The sequence below is a fragment of the Falco rusticolus genome, chromosome 5, assembly GCF_015220075.1.
Source record: "Falco rusticolus isolate bFalRus1 chromosome 5, bFalRus1.pri, whole genome shotgun sequence".
Classification (NCBI taxonomy): domain Eukaryota; kingdom Metazoa; phylum Chordata; class Aves; order Falconiformes; family Falconidae; genus Falco; species Falco rusticolus.
In genome coordinates, this window is record NC_051191.1 from 21,404,241 (window position 1) to 21,419,449 (window position 15,209).

At 44.8% G+C, this 15,209-nt stretch overlaps 1 protein-coding gene across 1 annotated transcript; it reads left to right on the plus strand.

Moving 5' to 3' along the window:
- Nucleotides 1-3,566: 3,566 nt before the first annotated feature.
- On the plus strand, nt 3,567-12,746 carry LOC119148653 (carboxypeptidase A2-like). The gene is made up of 11 exons (XM_037389109.1): nt 3,567-3,634; nt 6,069-6,150; nt 7,007-7,141; nt 7,888-7,986; nt 8,596-8,697; nt 8,860-8,961; nt 9,710-9,820; nt 10,183-10,273; nt 10,662-10,861; nt 12,118-12,202; nt 12,444-12,746. Exons 1-11 carry the CDS (start codon nt 3,570-3,572, stop codon nt 12,629-12,631), a joined length of 1,260 nt encoding a protein of 419 aa, XP_037245006.1. The 5' UTR covers nt 3,567-3,569; the 3' UTR covers nt 12,632-12,746.
- Nucleotides 12,747-15,209: the final 2,463 nt, after the last annotated feature.

Consider the following 15,209-nt stretch of genomic DNA (forward strand, 5'->3'; position numbering starts at 1 on the left):
GGGACTGGTGCTGTTCCCTGTGCTGTAGCTGTGCAAGGACCAGTCAGCCTCACGTCCCAGAGCCGGTCTCACAAGCTCGTGCATGCTGTGAGAATTAGTGTTATATAAAGAACCAATGTGTTGATCTGAGTAACAATGTCTCTACGCTGTTATTTTCCTGGAACGGATCCTCCAGAAAGTCCAGGATAGAAGGTTATGTTCTGATGAAAGGGAGAGCAATTTAGAAGGTAAATATGAGTTTCGTAAGCTTATGCATAGGGCTCAAAGAAGCAGTGTAAAGATGTCTGGGTCCCCGTAAGAGAGCAGGAGGCGATGCGCAGCAGAAGTGGGGAGGGCAATGGGGACAAGCGAGGCAGCAGGAGTATGAGGATAGCTCAGTCCAGCATGTGCTCTCTCCCCTCTCTTCCCCTTTCCTACTGAATTGCTGAACATTTATTTTGAGAGGATGGGAGACAAGGGGGACCATGGGCTTGGGTTCAGACATAGGCTATGGGTGTGGCTAGGACAGAGACTGCCTCTTCTTTCCTAACTGTGATAGGAGGGACTACTATGCCGTATCTGGGTGCAAGAACCCTTTTTTGGCAGGGGCAACAACAGAGGGTCCAGACTTTACAGATGACGACTGATTCCACCTAAATTTGATGACTTTTGAGGCCTTTCTAGTTGGCAGGGGCTCACATCCATTCTGGCCCTCTGTCAATGACAGCACAGGCAAACTGTCTATATATCGATACCGCGATTTTAAGTGACAAGACAAAGTTTGGTTAGACGACATTCACTTAACCTTTTGCTTCTTAACATGTCACCAAGGTGTTCATGATTCACTGCAGATACCACAGCCTCTTAGGACTATACAGAGAGTATGTGCCACCCTGCCCACATTAGTGTGCCAGGGCCCTGAGAGCACTAATTGCCCTGACCAGGCTGCCCGCACCCACACACCCTCCGCCCCTTGGTGCAGGAGCTGCTTTTAAGCTGAGGCCATTTGATTTGGTCCTGCTTTGAGCTGCAGTGGGCACACAGTGGACTTGGACTTGTAGTTTTTGACATCCTGGCTGTGGACCTGCTGTGTGGCTTACCTAAGGATCTGAACTGTGGCTGTTCCTGGTTAGTGCCATCAGACTTGCTCTGCTCTTCTTATTTGAATCCTGTGGGGCTGTGCTGCTTGAGGTGAGGTCTCTACCCCTGCCTGCCTTGCTGTCACCTTTGGTTTCTGGCTTATTGTTATGGTGCACCCCTGCTTTTGCTGCTTCCTGGTTTGCTCGGGTGTTCTGGGCTCTGAGCTGAGCCCTACAGAGGGTTTCAGCCTGTGGCAGGACTTCACCCACAGGATTTACCCTGTGGTTCAAGGCTGACCTCCAGACCTCAAGGCTGATCTCCAGACCTCAAAGCTGATCTCCAAACCCTGCAGGACCTTGTGGCTACAGTGGGAGGTCACAGTAGCCCCTTTGGTGAGGATTAGGAGTGTACAAAGGTTTGGGCTTAAATGCAGCTCCTTAAATGTAAAGGGTGGAGGCCCCAGATGAGGCTGGTCAGGGCACTCGGAGATTATTGGTATACTTTAGACCCTGACATCATGTTTGGCGGGATCTCTTGGCAGCCTTTAAATCCATGCGGGATGTAGCATGAGTAATGAAGCAAGCTATAATTTTGCCCTAAATTAAATCTCTCCTTCCTGTTTTCAAAGAGTGAATCCACAGGAGGTGGTGTAGACAGTCTGTCGGTTCTTTACAAAATGTTGAAGGCCATAAGCTACAAGTGGGATTTGACTTCCACCAGAATTACTGTAGTGCTAGAAGCAGGAAATTCTCATGAACATTCCTGCCTCTTAGCATAAACTTGCATTATCTGATTTATGTTAAGGGTAGTGGAGATCTGCTTGTTTCCCAAGGTTAAATCTCAAAGATCTGGGCACTCACAGGAACATACCTTACCTCCCTGCAGAGCCTATGTTCTCTATAGTGTGCCCCCAGGATACAACAGTCGCAAGATGAGTAATTCCTGTATGTCAAAACAGGCAGAATCCCTGCCTGAGGCTCTCTTTGTTCCCAAAAACACGAGGCCTGGCCTTAAAAAAGACTTGCTTGGAGTTTGCTGTGAACACATGACAAGAAGCCCCTGGCCAGGCTGCAGAGGGGAAGGGTGAGAGTAGAGATTAGGGGAGGCTCCTCAGGGAGGTGCTGACAAACGTTGAGAGCAGTATGGGTGAGATCTTTAAGAGCTTCCTCTGGGGATTGTCACAGACTTCCTTTCCTTGGTCTCCTGAGGTTGATTATAGAGCAGTTGAACCATCTCCCTTCTGACCAGTGTTAGTTCCAAGGTACCCCATGTAGGTATTGCAGCAGGGTCAGCGCCTGGCTCTTCCTCAATAACATTTTCAGCAGGATGAACAGAAAGTGTGTCCAACAGCCCTCCAGCCCTACCTGCCATTCTGGGACAACCACAGATGGGTGTTCCTACAATTAAAGGCAGGAGAGATGGTTCCCAAAGCTCAGCCATGAGACTGCCCATCAACATTACTCCTTCAGTGCAGATAACGACAACTCAAATATCTGGGCACCTTTATGGAAAGCTAACGAGATGGAGGCTATTCCCCATGAAGCAAGAAGTAGATAGAGTCCAGCACAAGAGCAAAGGGACCCAGAGAGCTACAGGATCAAGGAACAGCCCTGTAAGCATTGCAAAGCTCAGAGGACCTGGCAGTGGATTTCGCGGCACTTCTTCAGACCTGTGTCACCTCTTCCTGGGGGGGATGCTTCATTAGAAGAGGATGTCTAGCAAGCCTGTCCAAGGAGAAGGTTCTAGCTGCAGACCTGAGCTCCTCTAAGTTCCTGTTCACCCAAGGCTTTTATCTGCTCCTGCTAAGCAACTTGCTTTCATGTTAATCTTGCTGCAACCTTAATTTGCTTGAAGCACTGGCTGGCTTGAATCTGTATGAAACCATCCCAACTGAAGATTGGGGGATGCTAGTAACTTCAATTAAAAATATATTTAAACTGTCTGGCTTGTATCTAGAAGTGTGTAATTTGTATATAAAAGCAAATTTATAGCATGGCCTTGGCCTAGTCTATCAGACACAACTTGTTGCATAGCAGGCAGGACCCAGAGATTGTCCTTCAAACTAATCCCTCAAATTGAGTATTTTTGCCGGAGTGAGATCTTTCTGCTGTCTGCCTCTTTGTAACAAGGAGAGGGATACTAGAAATGTGTCGGAGAAAAACCCATGACCAAGAGCTGACTGGCAGAGCTCCTCACTCCCAGTGAGAGCTAGGATGACATTCAGTTTGCCTCTATTTTCCTCTACCTGGAAAAATGCATGAAAAGACACTGGGGAACTTTGTGGGCGAAGATTTTGATAACAACTCCTCCCTTACAGGTTTGACTGTGTCAGTGGAAAATGTTCTTTTGGAGTTGAAATCAGCCTCCTATCTGCTGGTTGCCTTGAAAGCTGTGATAAATGTGAGAACTTAGTCACATGGAAAACAGATATGTTTTATCTGAAAAAGAGTTTCTTAACAAGTCCTGTATAAATTCTTCTTTGCTAGACTGAGTTGAACTTCACATAAAACATGAAGCTGATTTTGATCTTCTTTGCCCTCTTCGGGGCTTCCTTGTGCCTGGAAACTTTTGTTGGGTGAGTTATACTTCTACGGAAGACCTTTCATTTAAGGCTGTATTATCCAGTTGTTGTTTTTCATTATCTTAACTATACAACATCTGCTTGGGACACATTCTTGGCTTTTTATGACTGACTTGTCATGTTACTTTGGTACTCCAGACTCTGAAGGATTCCTTCTCTACTTTCATTTTGGTTTTCTAAGGAGAAAGTTCTAGCTGCAGAGTTGAGCTCCCAAATTCCTGTTCACCCAAGGCTTTGCTTTGGCTTTGATCGTACCTGAGGAGCATTCTCAAGCCTTGATCTGAAGCTGAACCTTGCTGCAAAGCTCAAGTGTTGAGCTTTACAGATCTGGTCCAGCACAAAGCAGAGCCAAAAGACCAGAACCTGGCTTCAAACTGGAAAGCTCACTAGTTTCTCTTTGTTTTTGAAGTTTCTTATTTTTATTTAAATGCTTAATCCTCTTCAGAGCCGAAGCAATTCAAATCCTTATTTCCAACCATTATATTCTAAAGTTTTATCTTAATGTTGCATTGCAAAAATTATCTCCTGCTGTATTTCCTCACAGCCTTTACTGGCCATGTAAGAACCTTAATAGAAGAAGATAAAACCCCTGATAGATACTTCCTGAGATGTAGGAAGTGAGCACTAGATTCCACTGAGTAAATCTGTATATGAAGATGTAAGGATTAAGAATAAGAACTACTATACATAATTTACTAAAACTCTAGGATTTGTAAAGCCAGGAGAAACTATTTTGATCACTTAATCTGGGCCCTGGCATAACGTAGGCTGAATTCTTATGAATTCATTTCTCAGTCATGTCCAGTAGCTGTGGTTAATGAGCCTCATCTCTTCACAGAAGAATCCAATCCAGAAATAAAGCCTATGGTGATGGACAATCCAATAATAAGTTATTAATGTGGTAAAGTGCCTTCAGTGTTTTTTTAACTTGGTCCAACAAAAGAATCTTACATGTCAGCTGGCCAGACTGAGGAACCTGGTGTTAGCGAGTGTCTCTTCCCAGCAGCTGAGGCCATGCTAGTAAATAAACACACACATAACTGAGTTCATATGGCAAGCCCCTTGTTTACCCTGTCTTAAGTTGTGTTTTCCAATCCTGCAGTTACTCAAGTTGATTTGCTGAGTCATCTCCATTTTTCAGTACTGCTTGCAGTGGGTGCTGGCAGAGCAGTTGGGCCAGGTCAGGGTATGGGACTCCATGGTGGACTTCTGTTCTGTTTCCAGCTGTGACCAAATGCATATGCCTCGGGAAGAGAATGAAAACAAACACACCAAATGCTTCAATCACCAAATGCCATTTGCAAATGCAGCATTAATGCTCAGCTCACTTGCAGTGAACCCCAGGATATACAGCTAAGGGGCACATGTGTGCTTTTGGCTACAGCATTGACCCTAGGCTGTACTTCCAGATGTTAATTCATTATGCCTTCCAGGTTTCTTTCAGAATCCCCCCTGGTTCTCCCGAATAGGATCTTCTGTCCCCCCGCTGTTGCATACACTTGTTCAGAGATCCTTTTATCATTTCATAAAAGCGTTGGGTGGAAGGGACCTCTAGAACTTCGTAGTGCACCACTCTGCTCAGAACAGGGCTCAGAACAGTTCCCCCCTATTATCATCTACCCCTACTGAGAAGAGTTTGTAATTTTTTTGTAACTCCTCTTCAAGTAGTTGTAGGCTGCAGTTAGATCAGCCTGAGCAAGCCTGGTTTCATCAGGCTGTCCTTGTAGTACTGTTTGTTTGTACGTATTTTACCAAGCAGCCTGGAACACTGTGTATTTGAATGGGATATATTTTTTATATACAGATACATTTAGAGGCTGTATGTTGTGATCACTGTATGTTGTGCAATGCATAGTCTAAATTAATTGCTGAGGTTACCTCTGTAACCCCTGGAGTGAGGTGCTTCCAGAGGGTGATTCATTCCACCTGAAATGGTGCAAGCCACCCTCTGATGGTATCAGCTTCTGACAACACAGGGAAGTTTGTCAACAGTCTTTGACTACACTGAAAAAAGGGGAAATTAATCCCATATGTAGTAGTTGGTTTCCTTTGTTGCATAGTGCTCCCACAGTATTTGTTCATTTGCAAATTCAGCGAAAGTGTTTTTTTTCCTGAAAGCTGTTGATAAAAAATAACTAATAGATGCAAGATTCTATTGAATTAAAAATTCATCCACTTGATATCTTGTTAAGGATGAAATCTTAAAAATTGCCATTTAACTAGTTACTAATCTAGTGCACATATAGCAGGTGAGCCCTGCGGGTTGTTGGTTGAACTCTTGGGTGACATTAAGTCAACTGCATTAAGGAAGTCCATATTTGCTGGTAACATGCAAGTAACTACCCACCAAATTCATGATCCGATAACAAGCTAGTTCAACCAGACCCCATTTTGAGACAGTTTCTGAAGACTTACTGATTTATTGCAGGCACCAGGTTCTCCGAATCAAGACAAGAAATGAGGAGGAGATTCAGAAGTTACAGCTTTTGGAATCACTGGAACACCTTGAGGTATGTTATTACCACAGAGGCATTTTGTAATGTTTCAGACTAGGGTAGGACTTACCAGGGTAGGACTTTGCATTGCATTTGAAAGGTTTGTACCATACTGTGGGAGCTGCCATAAATAAATTTCCTGTCTCAATACTTGGTGGTTGATCTGCAAGTTCTAGTACCAGCTTGGTATTCAGGAGTGCCTGCATTCATGTTTTCTTCCTAGTGGGTTTGCGGTCATATTTTAACTGATCTGCTCTTAATCTCAGTATCAAAAAGCTTGTCTTTAAAGTGGGGATGCTAACGTTTTTGTACTTGTCTCCCAGTGTTGTGTGAGGAATTTATTAGTTAGTCTACACTGTACTGAAACAGGAAAACACACTATAAAGTTCTAGGTTATTACTGCTCTTATTGCCATTGGTGAAAATTTTTATTATTACTTTATTTAAAAATATTGATTTGACTAGTATAGAAATGAAAATTTAGAAAAATCCTGCCAAAGGAGAAATAAAAACAATGGGTTTCTGCAATACAGAGCTCTGGTAAAAGGAAGAGTAGTAAAAGAATCATCATAAAAGACTAAAACTTCCTCTTTTTATATGACTGAAGCTCTGAAGTTGGTGAAAATGCTGACTTTAGCCTCCCGCAGACATTTGTTGGTTTGGGTTGGGTTTTTTTTGTGTGAGTTTATCACATTAACTGATACAAGGTTGAGGTGAGGCCAAGCTAAAGAACAGAGCATGCTGTAAGCATGATGAAGCACAATGCTGCAGGAGTCATTCAATTTGAGAGAAATCAGCATTTCTAAAGCTTTAGAAGAGCTGTTTGCAGAATGCTTTCCCTAAACCAAATCCATTTTCCTTTCTCATTTCAGCTTGATTTCTGGATAAATCCCTCCACTCCCGACCTCCCTGTGGATGTGCGAATCCCTGCTAACAGGGTCCAAGCTGTCAAAGCCTTCCTGGAGTCCTATGGGATTGAGTACTCCATCCTGATCGAAGACCTTCAGGTAGGCAATGCCATTGGCACATATTTAGCTTTTATGTCCTTTGGAAACAACTAGTGATTCACAATCTGGCCTCATTCATTAACAGGGACTCTTCTATACTCACTCTGCTTTCCATGAAGGCCTTGCTTTATCTTTGTAGTCTGTGGATTAATTTCTCAAAAATAATCTGTGGATCACTGCTGCACTGGGAAGCTGTGGGGATCACTCTGAAGATGCTATCTGAAACCATGTTGAACAGTGACATCAGTAAACTCATAGGCTGGTAACCCCTGAGGAATTTCTTTTGGTCTCAGACATTTGGGAATCACAACGCTGAAGTTGCTCCTAATTCAGTAAACTATGTTAAGAGTAGTTCAGGATCATAATCTGAAAGAACTGTATACCACCATGTGCCGTTTGGGCACTGATCTGACATTTCTTCATGAGCAGTAATCCCAAAATGGCTTCTAAAATAGCATTAACTCAACAGAAACACTGCCTTCCCCCCGCATTCCAGTGTTGTTCTTGTTCATCTTCAGACATGTTTAAAGCTTAGTGCTGACCTTTTAAACACTGGTATTCTTGCCCACTTCACTACAGATACATTCAGCAGGAGCACGCACCTGTTTGCTCCATAGCTGTGGGAGTTTTGGGTCTGGGGCTGGACTCAGTATGCAGTGCCACTGTTTTGGTATTTGAAATAAACGTTTGGTCAGAAGTTTGCAAACTGAGCAGGCTTTTCTCAACATTTGAATGGCTTCTTTTAGGTTGTTTTAGATAAAGAAAAGCAAGATATGGCCAACAGTCAACAAAGGGACCGCAGCAGCAACACCTTCAACTATGGAACTTACCACTCTTTAGATGATGTGAGTACCTCAGCTTTGGGGGAAGAGGATTCTTTTTTCTGGCCTTTTTTCATGCTGTCTTCAATTAAATATCCTATATTGGGATCTAAAATGTCGTTCCAGCTTCTTTAGGCACATGGTTTTGTTTTTAAATGTATTCATTTTGTGGTCAGCACAATAAGCCAGAACTCTCCCTGACAGAGTGTTGGAAGGGGCAAATGTTGATCATACTTTTTCAGAAACTCTTCTGCAAAGTTCTGTCAAAACCCTTCCTTCTGACCCTCAAAAGAGATTGAGAAATAAATTAATCTTAAAACAGGGAAATACAGGAAACCGGTAGCTCTACAGCAGAGCAGAGGGTAAGGTATTTTTATTGCCAGAAGTTTTGAAAGAGGATTTTGAACTTATTCCTGAAGTAAGTAGATCTTGATGGTACAGCAGTGCTTCCTTCTACTTTGTGATGTTAGGGACAGCGCTGACTACACTGACATAGGATGAGCTGGGGCTTTGAAGAGGTGGTAGTAATGAAGGCAAAAGGGGAGAAAAGTAGATTTCACCAAGTCCCACAACTGTTCTGGGCAGTACTATACATAAATGTAATGTAAATGTCATCATGATTTTTCATTTCAGATTTATGCAGAACTGGATCGTCTTGCATCCGCGTATAGCAACATTGTCAAGAAGATCCAGATTGGAGAATCCTATGAAAAGCGGCCTTTGTATGTGCTCAAGGTAGGACATTTAATATATCACAGAGTGTGTGCATACATGTACTAATATACATCTGTATTATATATACAGCACAATTCAGTCCAAAGCATCCCAGTCTATATGGGATGTTCTTGACTAAGAAGTGTCAGTGAGATTTTTAAAACTTTCTGGTTTGTTCGACAGTTCAGCACTGGAGGAAGCAACCGTCCTGCAATCTGGATTGATGCCGGTATCCATTCCCGAGAGTGGGTTACCCAAGCGAGTGCAATATGGATAGCTAAACAGGTTACTTCAGCAGTGATTGATTTAGCTTTTGTCTTGGGCATGCCTCTGACTATTTGAAAGTATATCACAGATATAGAAACACATATGTGTTTAGCCAGCTCAGCTGGCTTTACCCCTTGTAAAACATTGCCAGCTCCAGAGAGAATACGGCAGCTGCCTAGACAGAGTTGAAAAATGCTATGTATTGTTAGAACAGCTGGGTTTAGATATATATAGACAAAATGTAGTGGTTCAGGTGAAATTGTTGAGTACTGCAGGGCTGATAGTTATACAAATAACCAAGGACTTTGAGGTTAATTTGCTGCTTTGATCTGCTGACACAGAAAAACACTGTGTGGTTGGTTACCTTCCACAAAAGTGCCAAAACTGCCAGCTGTATATAAATAAGTGTTTAAATTCCGCTGAAAACGACTAAGCCACCAGGGAAGCACAGCACAGATGTGTATTCTCCACCTGGCTAATCCATCTCAATCTTAGTGCCAGCCTTGGGCTGTTCTCTGGGACAGGCAGGGGAAAATGTTGTTGCCTTCTTCCATTAACTTCCTGTCTTCAGAGTAAAACAGTAAAACAGATTCATTGCTCTCTTCAAGCTCCAAGTCTCTCAAGGGACAGTTATGGCCAGCAGATAATTGATGTTTCTTGTTTCCCTGCCCTGAAAGCCAGACTTGCCTCTGTACCTAACTGTTAGAGCATAAGCATGTGGGAAAGTATGCTGATAATCACAGTGTGCAATATTGTCTCTACTTAGATTGCCTCTGACTATGGGAAGGATCCGTCCACCACCTCTCTGCTGAACAAAATGGACATTTTCCTGCTGACAGTCTCAAACCCTGATGGATATGTATTCACTCACACCACAGTGAGTAAGCATGATGTGTGTCTAAGCTGATTTAGGAAACTGTCATGCTCTTCCAAATGAACAATAAATGTGAAGGAAGTAAGCTCTGAAAGTCCATTTCTTAATGCTGTAAGAAGGAGCTGCAAAAGAGTTGGGCAGCCAAAGATACTAATTACTTGTCTAACCTATCTTAACCCACTGTAACTTCACCAGCCCTTCGATTTTTGTCCATTGGCCCATCTTGGCAGTCAGCCCGTCAGAAATAATCTTAGGCTCGTGCCTAGGATTGCTTCCTGGTGAATGGCAGCTATTTCTGGGTAGCAGTTTTAATGCAAGAACTGAGATTTGCTCCTTTTTGAAGCCATAGTGTTTCTTTGTTTCAGAATCGCATGTGGCGGAAGACTCGCTCCAAGAATCGAGGCAGTCCATGTGTTGGAGTTGATCCAAACCGGAACTGGGATGCAGGTTTTGGAGGTAGGAATAAAGTTTCTGAATTCTGGCTGTCATTAAGAAGAAAGTTCCCTTTCATGTTCCCAGATCCTGTTAACAGGACCAGCAATTGCTTTACCATAAGGGTTCCAGAAAGAAAATGGTCAAATAGAATGGTAGCTGTCTTTTGTAAAGATAATTTTGCATTGATTGATTGCCAGTGAGCGAAAGATGAAGGCAGTGATCTGTACCATCTAGAAGTATGTCCCTTGAGTATCCATGCTTTGTGACTGCTGCTTGAGCATTTATCAGCATTTAAGGCCTTGCCTTTGGCTGAAGACCTGTTGTTAGGAAAGCCTGGCTTTGTGTTAGTCTGCTTCGACCTTTCATGAATTCTTACAGGTTTGCCTTTGTTCCCTCTTTGCACCAACAGGTCCTGGAGCCAGTAGTAATCCCTGTTCTGACTCTTACCGTGGGCCCAGTGCCAACTCAGAGGTGGAAGTTAAATCTGTGGTCAGCTTTATTAAGAACCATGGAAACATCCGGGCCTTCCTCACCCTCCACAGTTACTCTCAGCTTCTGATGTATCCCTATGGCTACAAATGCACTGAACCAGCAGACTATGCCGAGCTGGTGAGACATAATGACTTGGCTTTAGCTTCCTTTGTTCTGTCCAGCTGGCTTTGTATACTCAATTATTACAGTGAGATATCACGATAAAAACAAGAGGCTGAACTGTGTCATCCATAACAGTAACCATCTGTGAGAGGGAACCGAACCCTGGTGCAATGCAACACCTTTGTAAGAGAAATCTTGGTCAGATGCAAACATGTGCCATCCCCACACATTCTCAGCCCTCTTTGCTCATCCGTGTTTCCTCCTTTCTTCTTTAATGACAGCCTCACAGCTGTAATAATATCTTTGAGGCAAGATGGATCTCACAATCATAATTCAAGTGGAAAAGACCCCTGGAGGTCTCCAAGTCTCAAGTTCTGCTGAAAGCAGGCAGGCTTTGGAGTCAGAACTGATTTCAAGGTCAGATTGAGTTGCTTAGGGCCTTGCCCAGCTGAGTTTTAATCAATTGCTTTGATTTGTTTTGATATTTCTAAAACAAAATTCCACAGCTTCTTCAAGCCCATTGCAAAGTTTCCCTGCTGTCATGGGGATTTTCTTTTTCCCTGATAACCTAAATGCAATTTTCCCCTGTAGCAATTTGTTTGTTGCCACTTGTCTTTTTGCCCTACTCCGGGAAGAGCCTGGCACTGTTTTCTCTACAGCAGTTTTGCAGTTGAAATGAGCACAAAGTGACCACTGAGTATTGGAAGTTCCTTCTGAATATGAGGAAGAACTTCTTTACCTTGAGGGTGACAGGGCATATGGAACAAGCTGCTGCCCAGAGAGGCTGTGGAGTCTCCTCTTGGAGACATTCAGAACCTGCCTGGATGTGACTGTGCAGCCTGCTCTGGGAGAACCTGCTTTAGCAAGGGAGTGGATTAGATGAACTCCAGATGTCCCTTCCAACCCCAACCATTCTGTGATTCTGTGATGTCTGACTGTCTTGGGATTTTCTGGTATCTCTTGAACCTTCTCTTGACAAGACAGTTGGTAAGATGAAATGCTGGATGATCAGATATCGAACCTGCTATGATTTAATTCACCTGCAATGTCACCTCCCAAAAATACTATGGAAGTTTTGAGTGCTGTCATTAGTATAAGTCATTAAGAAATGGGTTGATTTAGCACTAGTTTATTGGGGGTGTGTGTGTGAAAGCAGGTTGTAAAGCAGTTCGGAGATTTCTCTGAGTATGGTTCAGGTTGGTGAAATCTTAATAATTAGCCTCATTAAGCATGGCTACTTTCTGACTTGTCCTTCATCTTCTCCTCTCTAGGATGCCTTGGGAAGAGCTGCTGCCAGTTCCATCCGGTCCCTGTACGGCACCACCTTTAGAGTGGGGAGCATTTGCACAACTATCTGTGAGTATTTTGCTAGTCTGAGCTTTTACGGACTGTCCCAGGACAGTGGACTCTGTCCCTGTCGCAAGGTCTCTCCCTCTTGGAAGCAGTGATGCTTCTGCAGAGTGATACCACCAAACACTGGAGCTGAGTGTTCACTTAAAAACCTAATACTTGTTCCTCACAGATACAAAAAGTAGGACAGCAGAACTCATATCCATCCTCTGCTCACCCCTCTGGCTCTTCTCCCTTTCTCTTTCAGACCAAGCCAGTGGAGGCAGCATTGACTGGAGCTATGATTATGGCATCAAATACTCTTTCGCCTTTGAGCTGCGAGACACGGGTCGCTATGGTTTCCTCCTGCCAGCCAGCCAAATTATCCCAACTGCGGAGGAGACCTGGCTGGGTCTGAAAACAATCATGGAGCACGTGCGAGACAATCCATACTAAACGCTGGGGTGGAAATCAGCTGCCTGTAGCATCAAGCTTGTAAATCCTCTTTCCTTGGTGCGCTTGCAACAGCTGTAATGATATGGCACCTGGCTGAATAAAAACTCTGTGTGCATTCCTTCTACAGCAATACATGTCTGTGTATAAAAAGCATTTAATGCTTGTCTTGTTCACTGCGAATCTGTGTGCGTGGTAGACCCCTTAGAAGGTTTTAGGACACAGTAGGAACAGGGACAAGAGGAGAATGGAAGATGTGAGCACTTGTATAGCTATTGAGATGTCAGTGACCTCTGGTGAGATGAAGAGAGCAGGCCTTTCTCCCCCAGATGAGCCAAAAGTCAGATGAGGGACTTGCAATGGTGTGGAGGCTGAGGAAAGATTAAATGTAAGAGCAGAAAGGTATGCTGGGAAAGGAGATGATCATCCTCTACCTCATGACTGCTACAAACTGTTCTGCCTTGTGCCCTCTGCAGCTCCATCTCTATTAGCAAATGAAAAATGTATTTGCTCCAAGCAACACCAGCCCGTAACAGAGCTTTGTACTTCTGCAAACCTCCCCGCAGGCACAGTAACCCCCCTTCACAACCAGCCCTGTCACCAGTGCAGAAACTGGCTCCCAGGTGGTGGGGGTGCAGGTTTTTGAAAGTGTTCCTGAAATTTGTGGATTGGAAGTGGTGTCAACTTTTCAGAGCTGCTGAAGCACTTGAATGGTAAACTAGACCGTGTGGAAAGTCAATTGCTCCACTACTGCAGTATAGCTACAGCTGGGGGAATTACACAAGCCTGCCTTATGCTCTGCTCCAGTAGCATCTAGTTGCTGTTTAAAGAGGACAGGGAAGATTTTCTTTTTTGTTCATAACAGCTCCGTGTCACTGCTCTTGTAAACCTGGGGACTCTGACAGAGCTGCCTTCTGGGGGCAGGTCACCGACAACTGGTGGGAGGGAGATGGCCTAATAGCCCCATGTATTGGTCGTGTCCCTTTTCTCCCTCCCAGATTTGCCCAGTGGGCACGGTCGGAGGGTGGAGATGGAGGATGCCTGCTCTCCTCCAGTCCACAGTCCTTCAAGAGCCCACCTCCTTCCTTCTGTTGTTCAGTCTGATAATTTCTTGGGCATTAAGAGCAAACAGCTCAGGGCTGTGCACTCAAGCCACTGAAGAGTCGGAGATTAGCAGTCCCTGCTGCTGTTGCAGTGATTATCAAGTCTAACGGGTTTATCTCAATGTCCTGTGATCCCCTCAGCAGCTGGTGAGTTACTCACTCCCCCATGAGCTTGGCAGGAGAGCAAACACACCTGATGTAGCTGGAAAAATGTTAGTTCAGACTCAAAGGATGTGAGGCCGTTGGCAGGGAAAGGAAGGTGAAGGTGCAGCTGAGGCATAGGGAAGTACCACGTGGGTTTGTTTTGGCTTGAGTGCAGCTGTTTTGGAAAGCAAACCCCAACATGGGGCAGCTGTGCTCCCCGCATGTCCCCATCCCTCCCCTCTGCTCATGGCCCCATCTGGTGGCACCTGCTTCCTAAACTGACCCACCCTTCCAAAATCCCGCCTGTAGCCAGCAATTAAAACCACACTGATGGGGAGGGTCCAGGGCACACAGTTGGCTCTTGGACCTGGCTGACCTGTTGTCACCAGAGCGAGGACCTTGTGGCAGATGGTGGGCAGGAGTTGCAGAGCCTGAGGAGCCTTGGCCCTGGGGTTGCAGACTTGTGACCTCATACTGGCTTTGAAGCTCATTCCAATCATCCAGGCCTTGAGGCCACCTGGTCCTTCTGCTTCTAAGTATGTGGCTTGATGACAACTGCATCCAGTTTTTGAACCCCTGGCACAGTCCAAAAAGGGACCTGGAGTGAGATCAGTGGAGGCCACCAAAACAGGAGGATGTGTCCCATGATGGGATGCTGAGGGAGACAGGCTGGTTTGGCCTGGAGCTGAGACAGCTCTGGGTTGGGAGGACCTAACGAGGACTCTCCCATCCCTGTGAAGAGATTACTGAGAAAATGGAGCAAAGCTCCATGAAGTGTGATGGGAGAGACAACAGCATCAGCTGAAACAGAGAGCCAGGCTGGGCATAAGAAAGTGCTTTTCCATCAGGAGGCAGTCCAGCAATGGGACACATTGCCCAGAGAGGGTGTGCAGCCTCCATCGTTGGAGAACTCTGGAAGAATCTTGGGAGAATGAAGAACTGCCACTACAGGAGAAGATTAGGGTCAAGACCATCTAAGAAACCTGAAGGTGCACATGTCCATGGGACCTGATAAGGTGCATTCACAGGCCCTGAGGGAACTGGTGGATGACATGGACCTGTTGGAGCAAGTCCAGAGGAGGCCAGGAAGATGACCAGAGGGCTGGAGCACCTCTCCTAGGCAGACAGCCTGAGAGAGCTGGGGTTCTTCAGCCTGGAGAAGAGAAGGCTCCAGGGAGACCTTAGGGCGGCCTTCCAGTACCTAAAGGGGGCTTTCAAGAAAGATGGGGACAGACTTTTTAGTAGGGCCTGTAGTGACGACAGGACAAGGAGGAATGGCTTTAAGCCAAAACAGGGTAAATTTAGATTAGATATTAGGAAGAAATTCTTCACTC

What these genes read in the sequence shown, in the direction of transcription:
- LOC119148653 (XM_037389109.1), top strand. Translation starts at nt 3,570, where the DNA reads ATGAAGCTGATTTTGATCTTCTTTGCCCTCTTCGGGGCTTCCTTGTGC. An exon ending in AATCACTGGAACACCTTGAG is followed by an intron (nt 6,151 to 7,006) that starts GTATGTTATTAC and finishes TTCTCATTTCAG; the next exon opens with CTTGATTTCTGGATAAATCC. An exon ending in CTGGGATGCAGGTTTTGGAG is followed by an intron (nt 10,274 to 10,661) that starts GTAGGAATAAAG and finishes TTGCACCAACAG; the next exon opens with GTCCTGGAGCCAGTAGTAAT.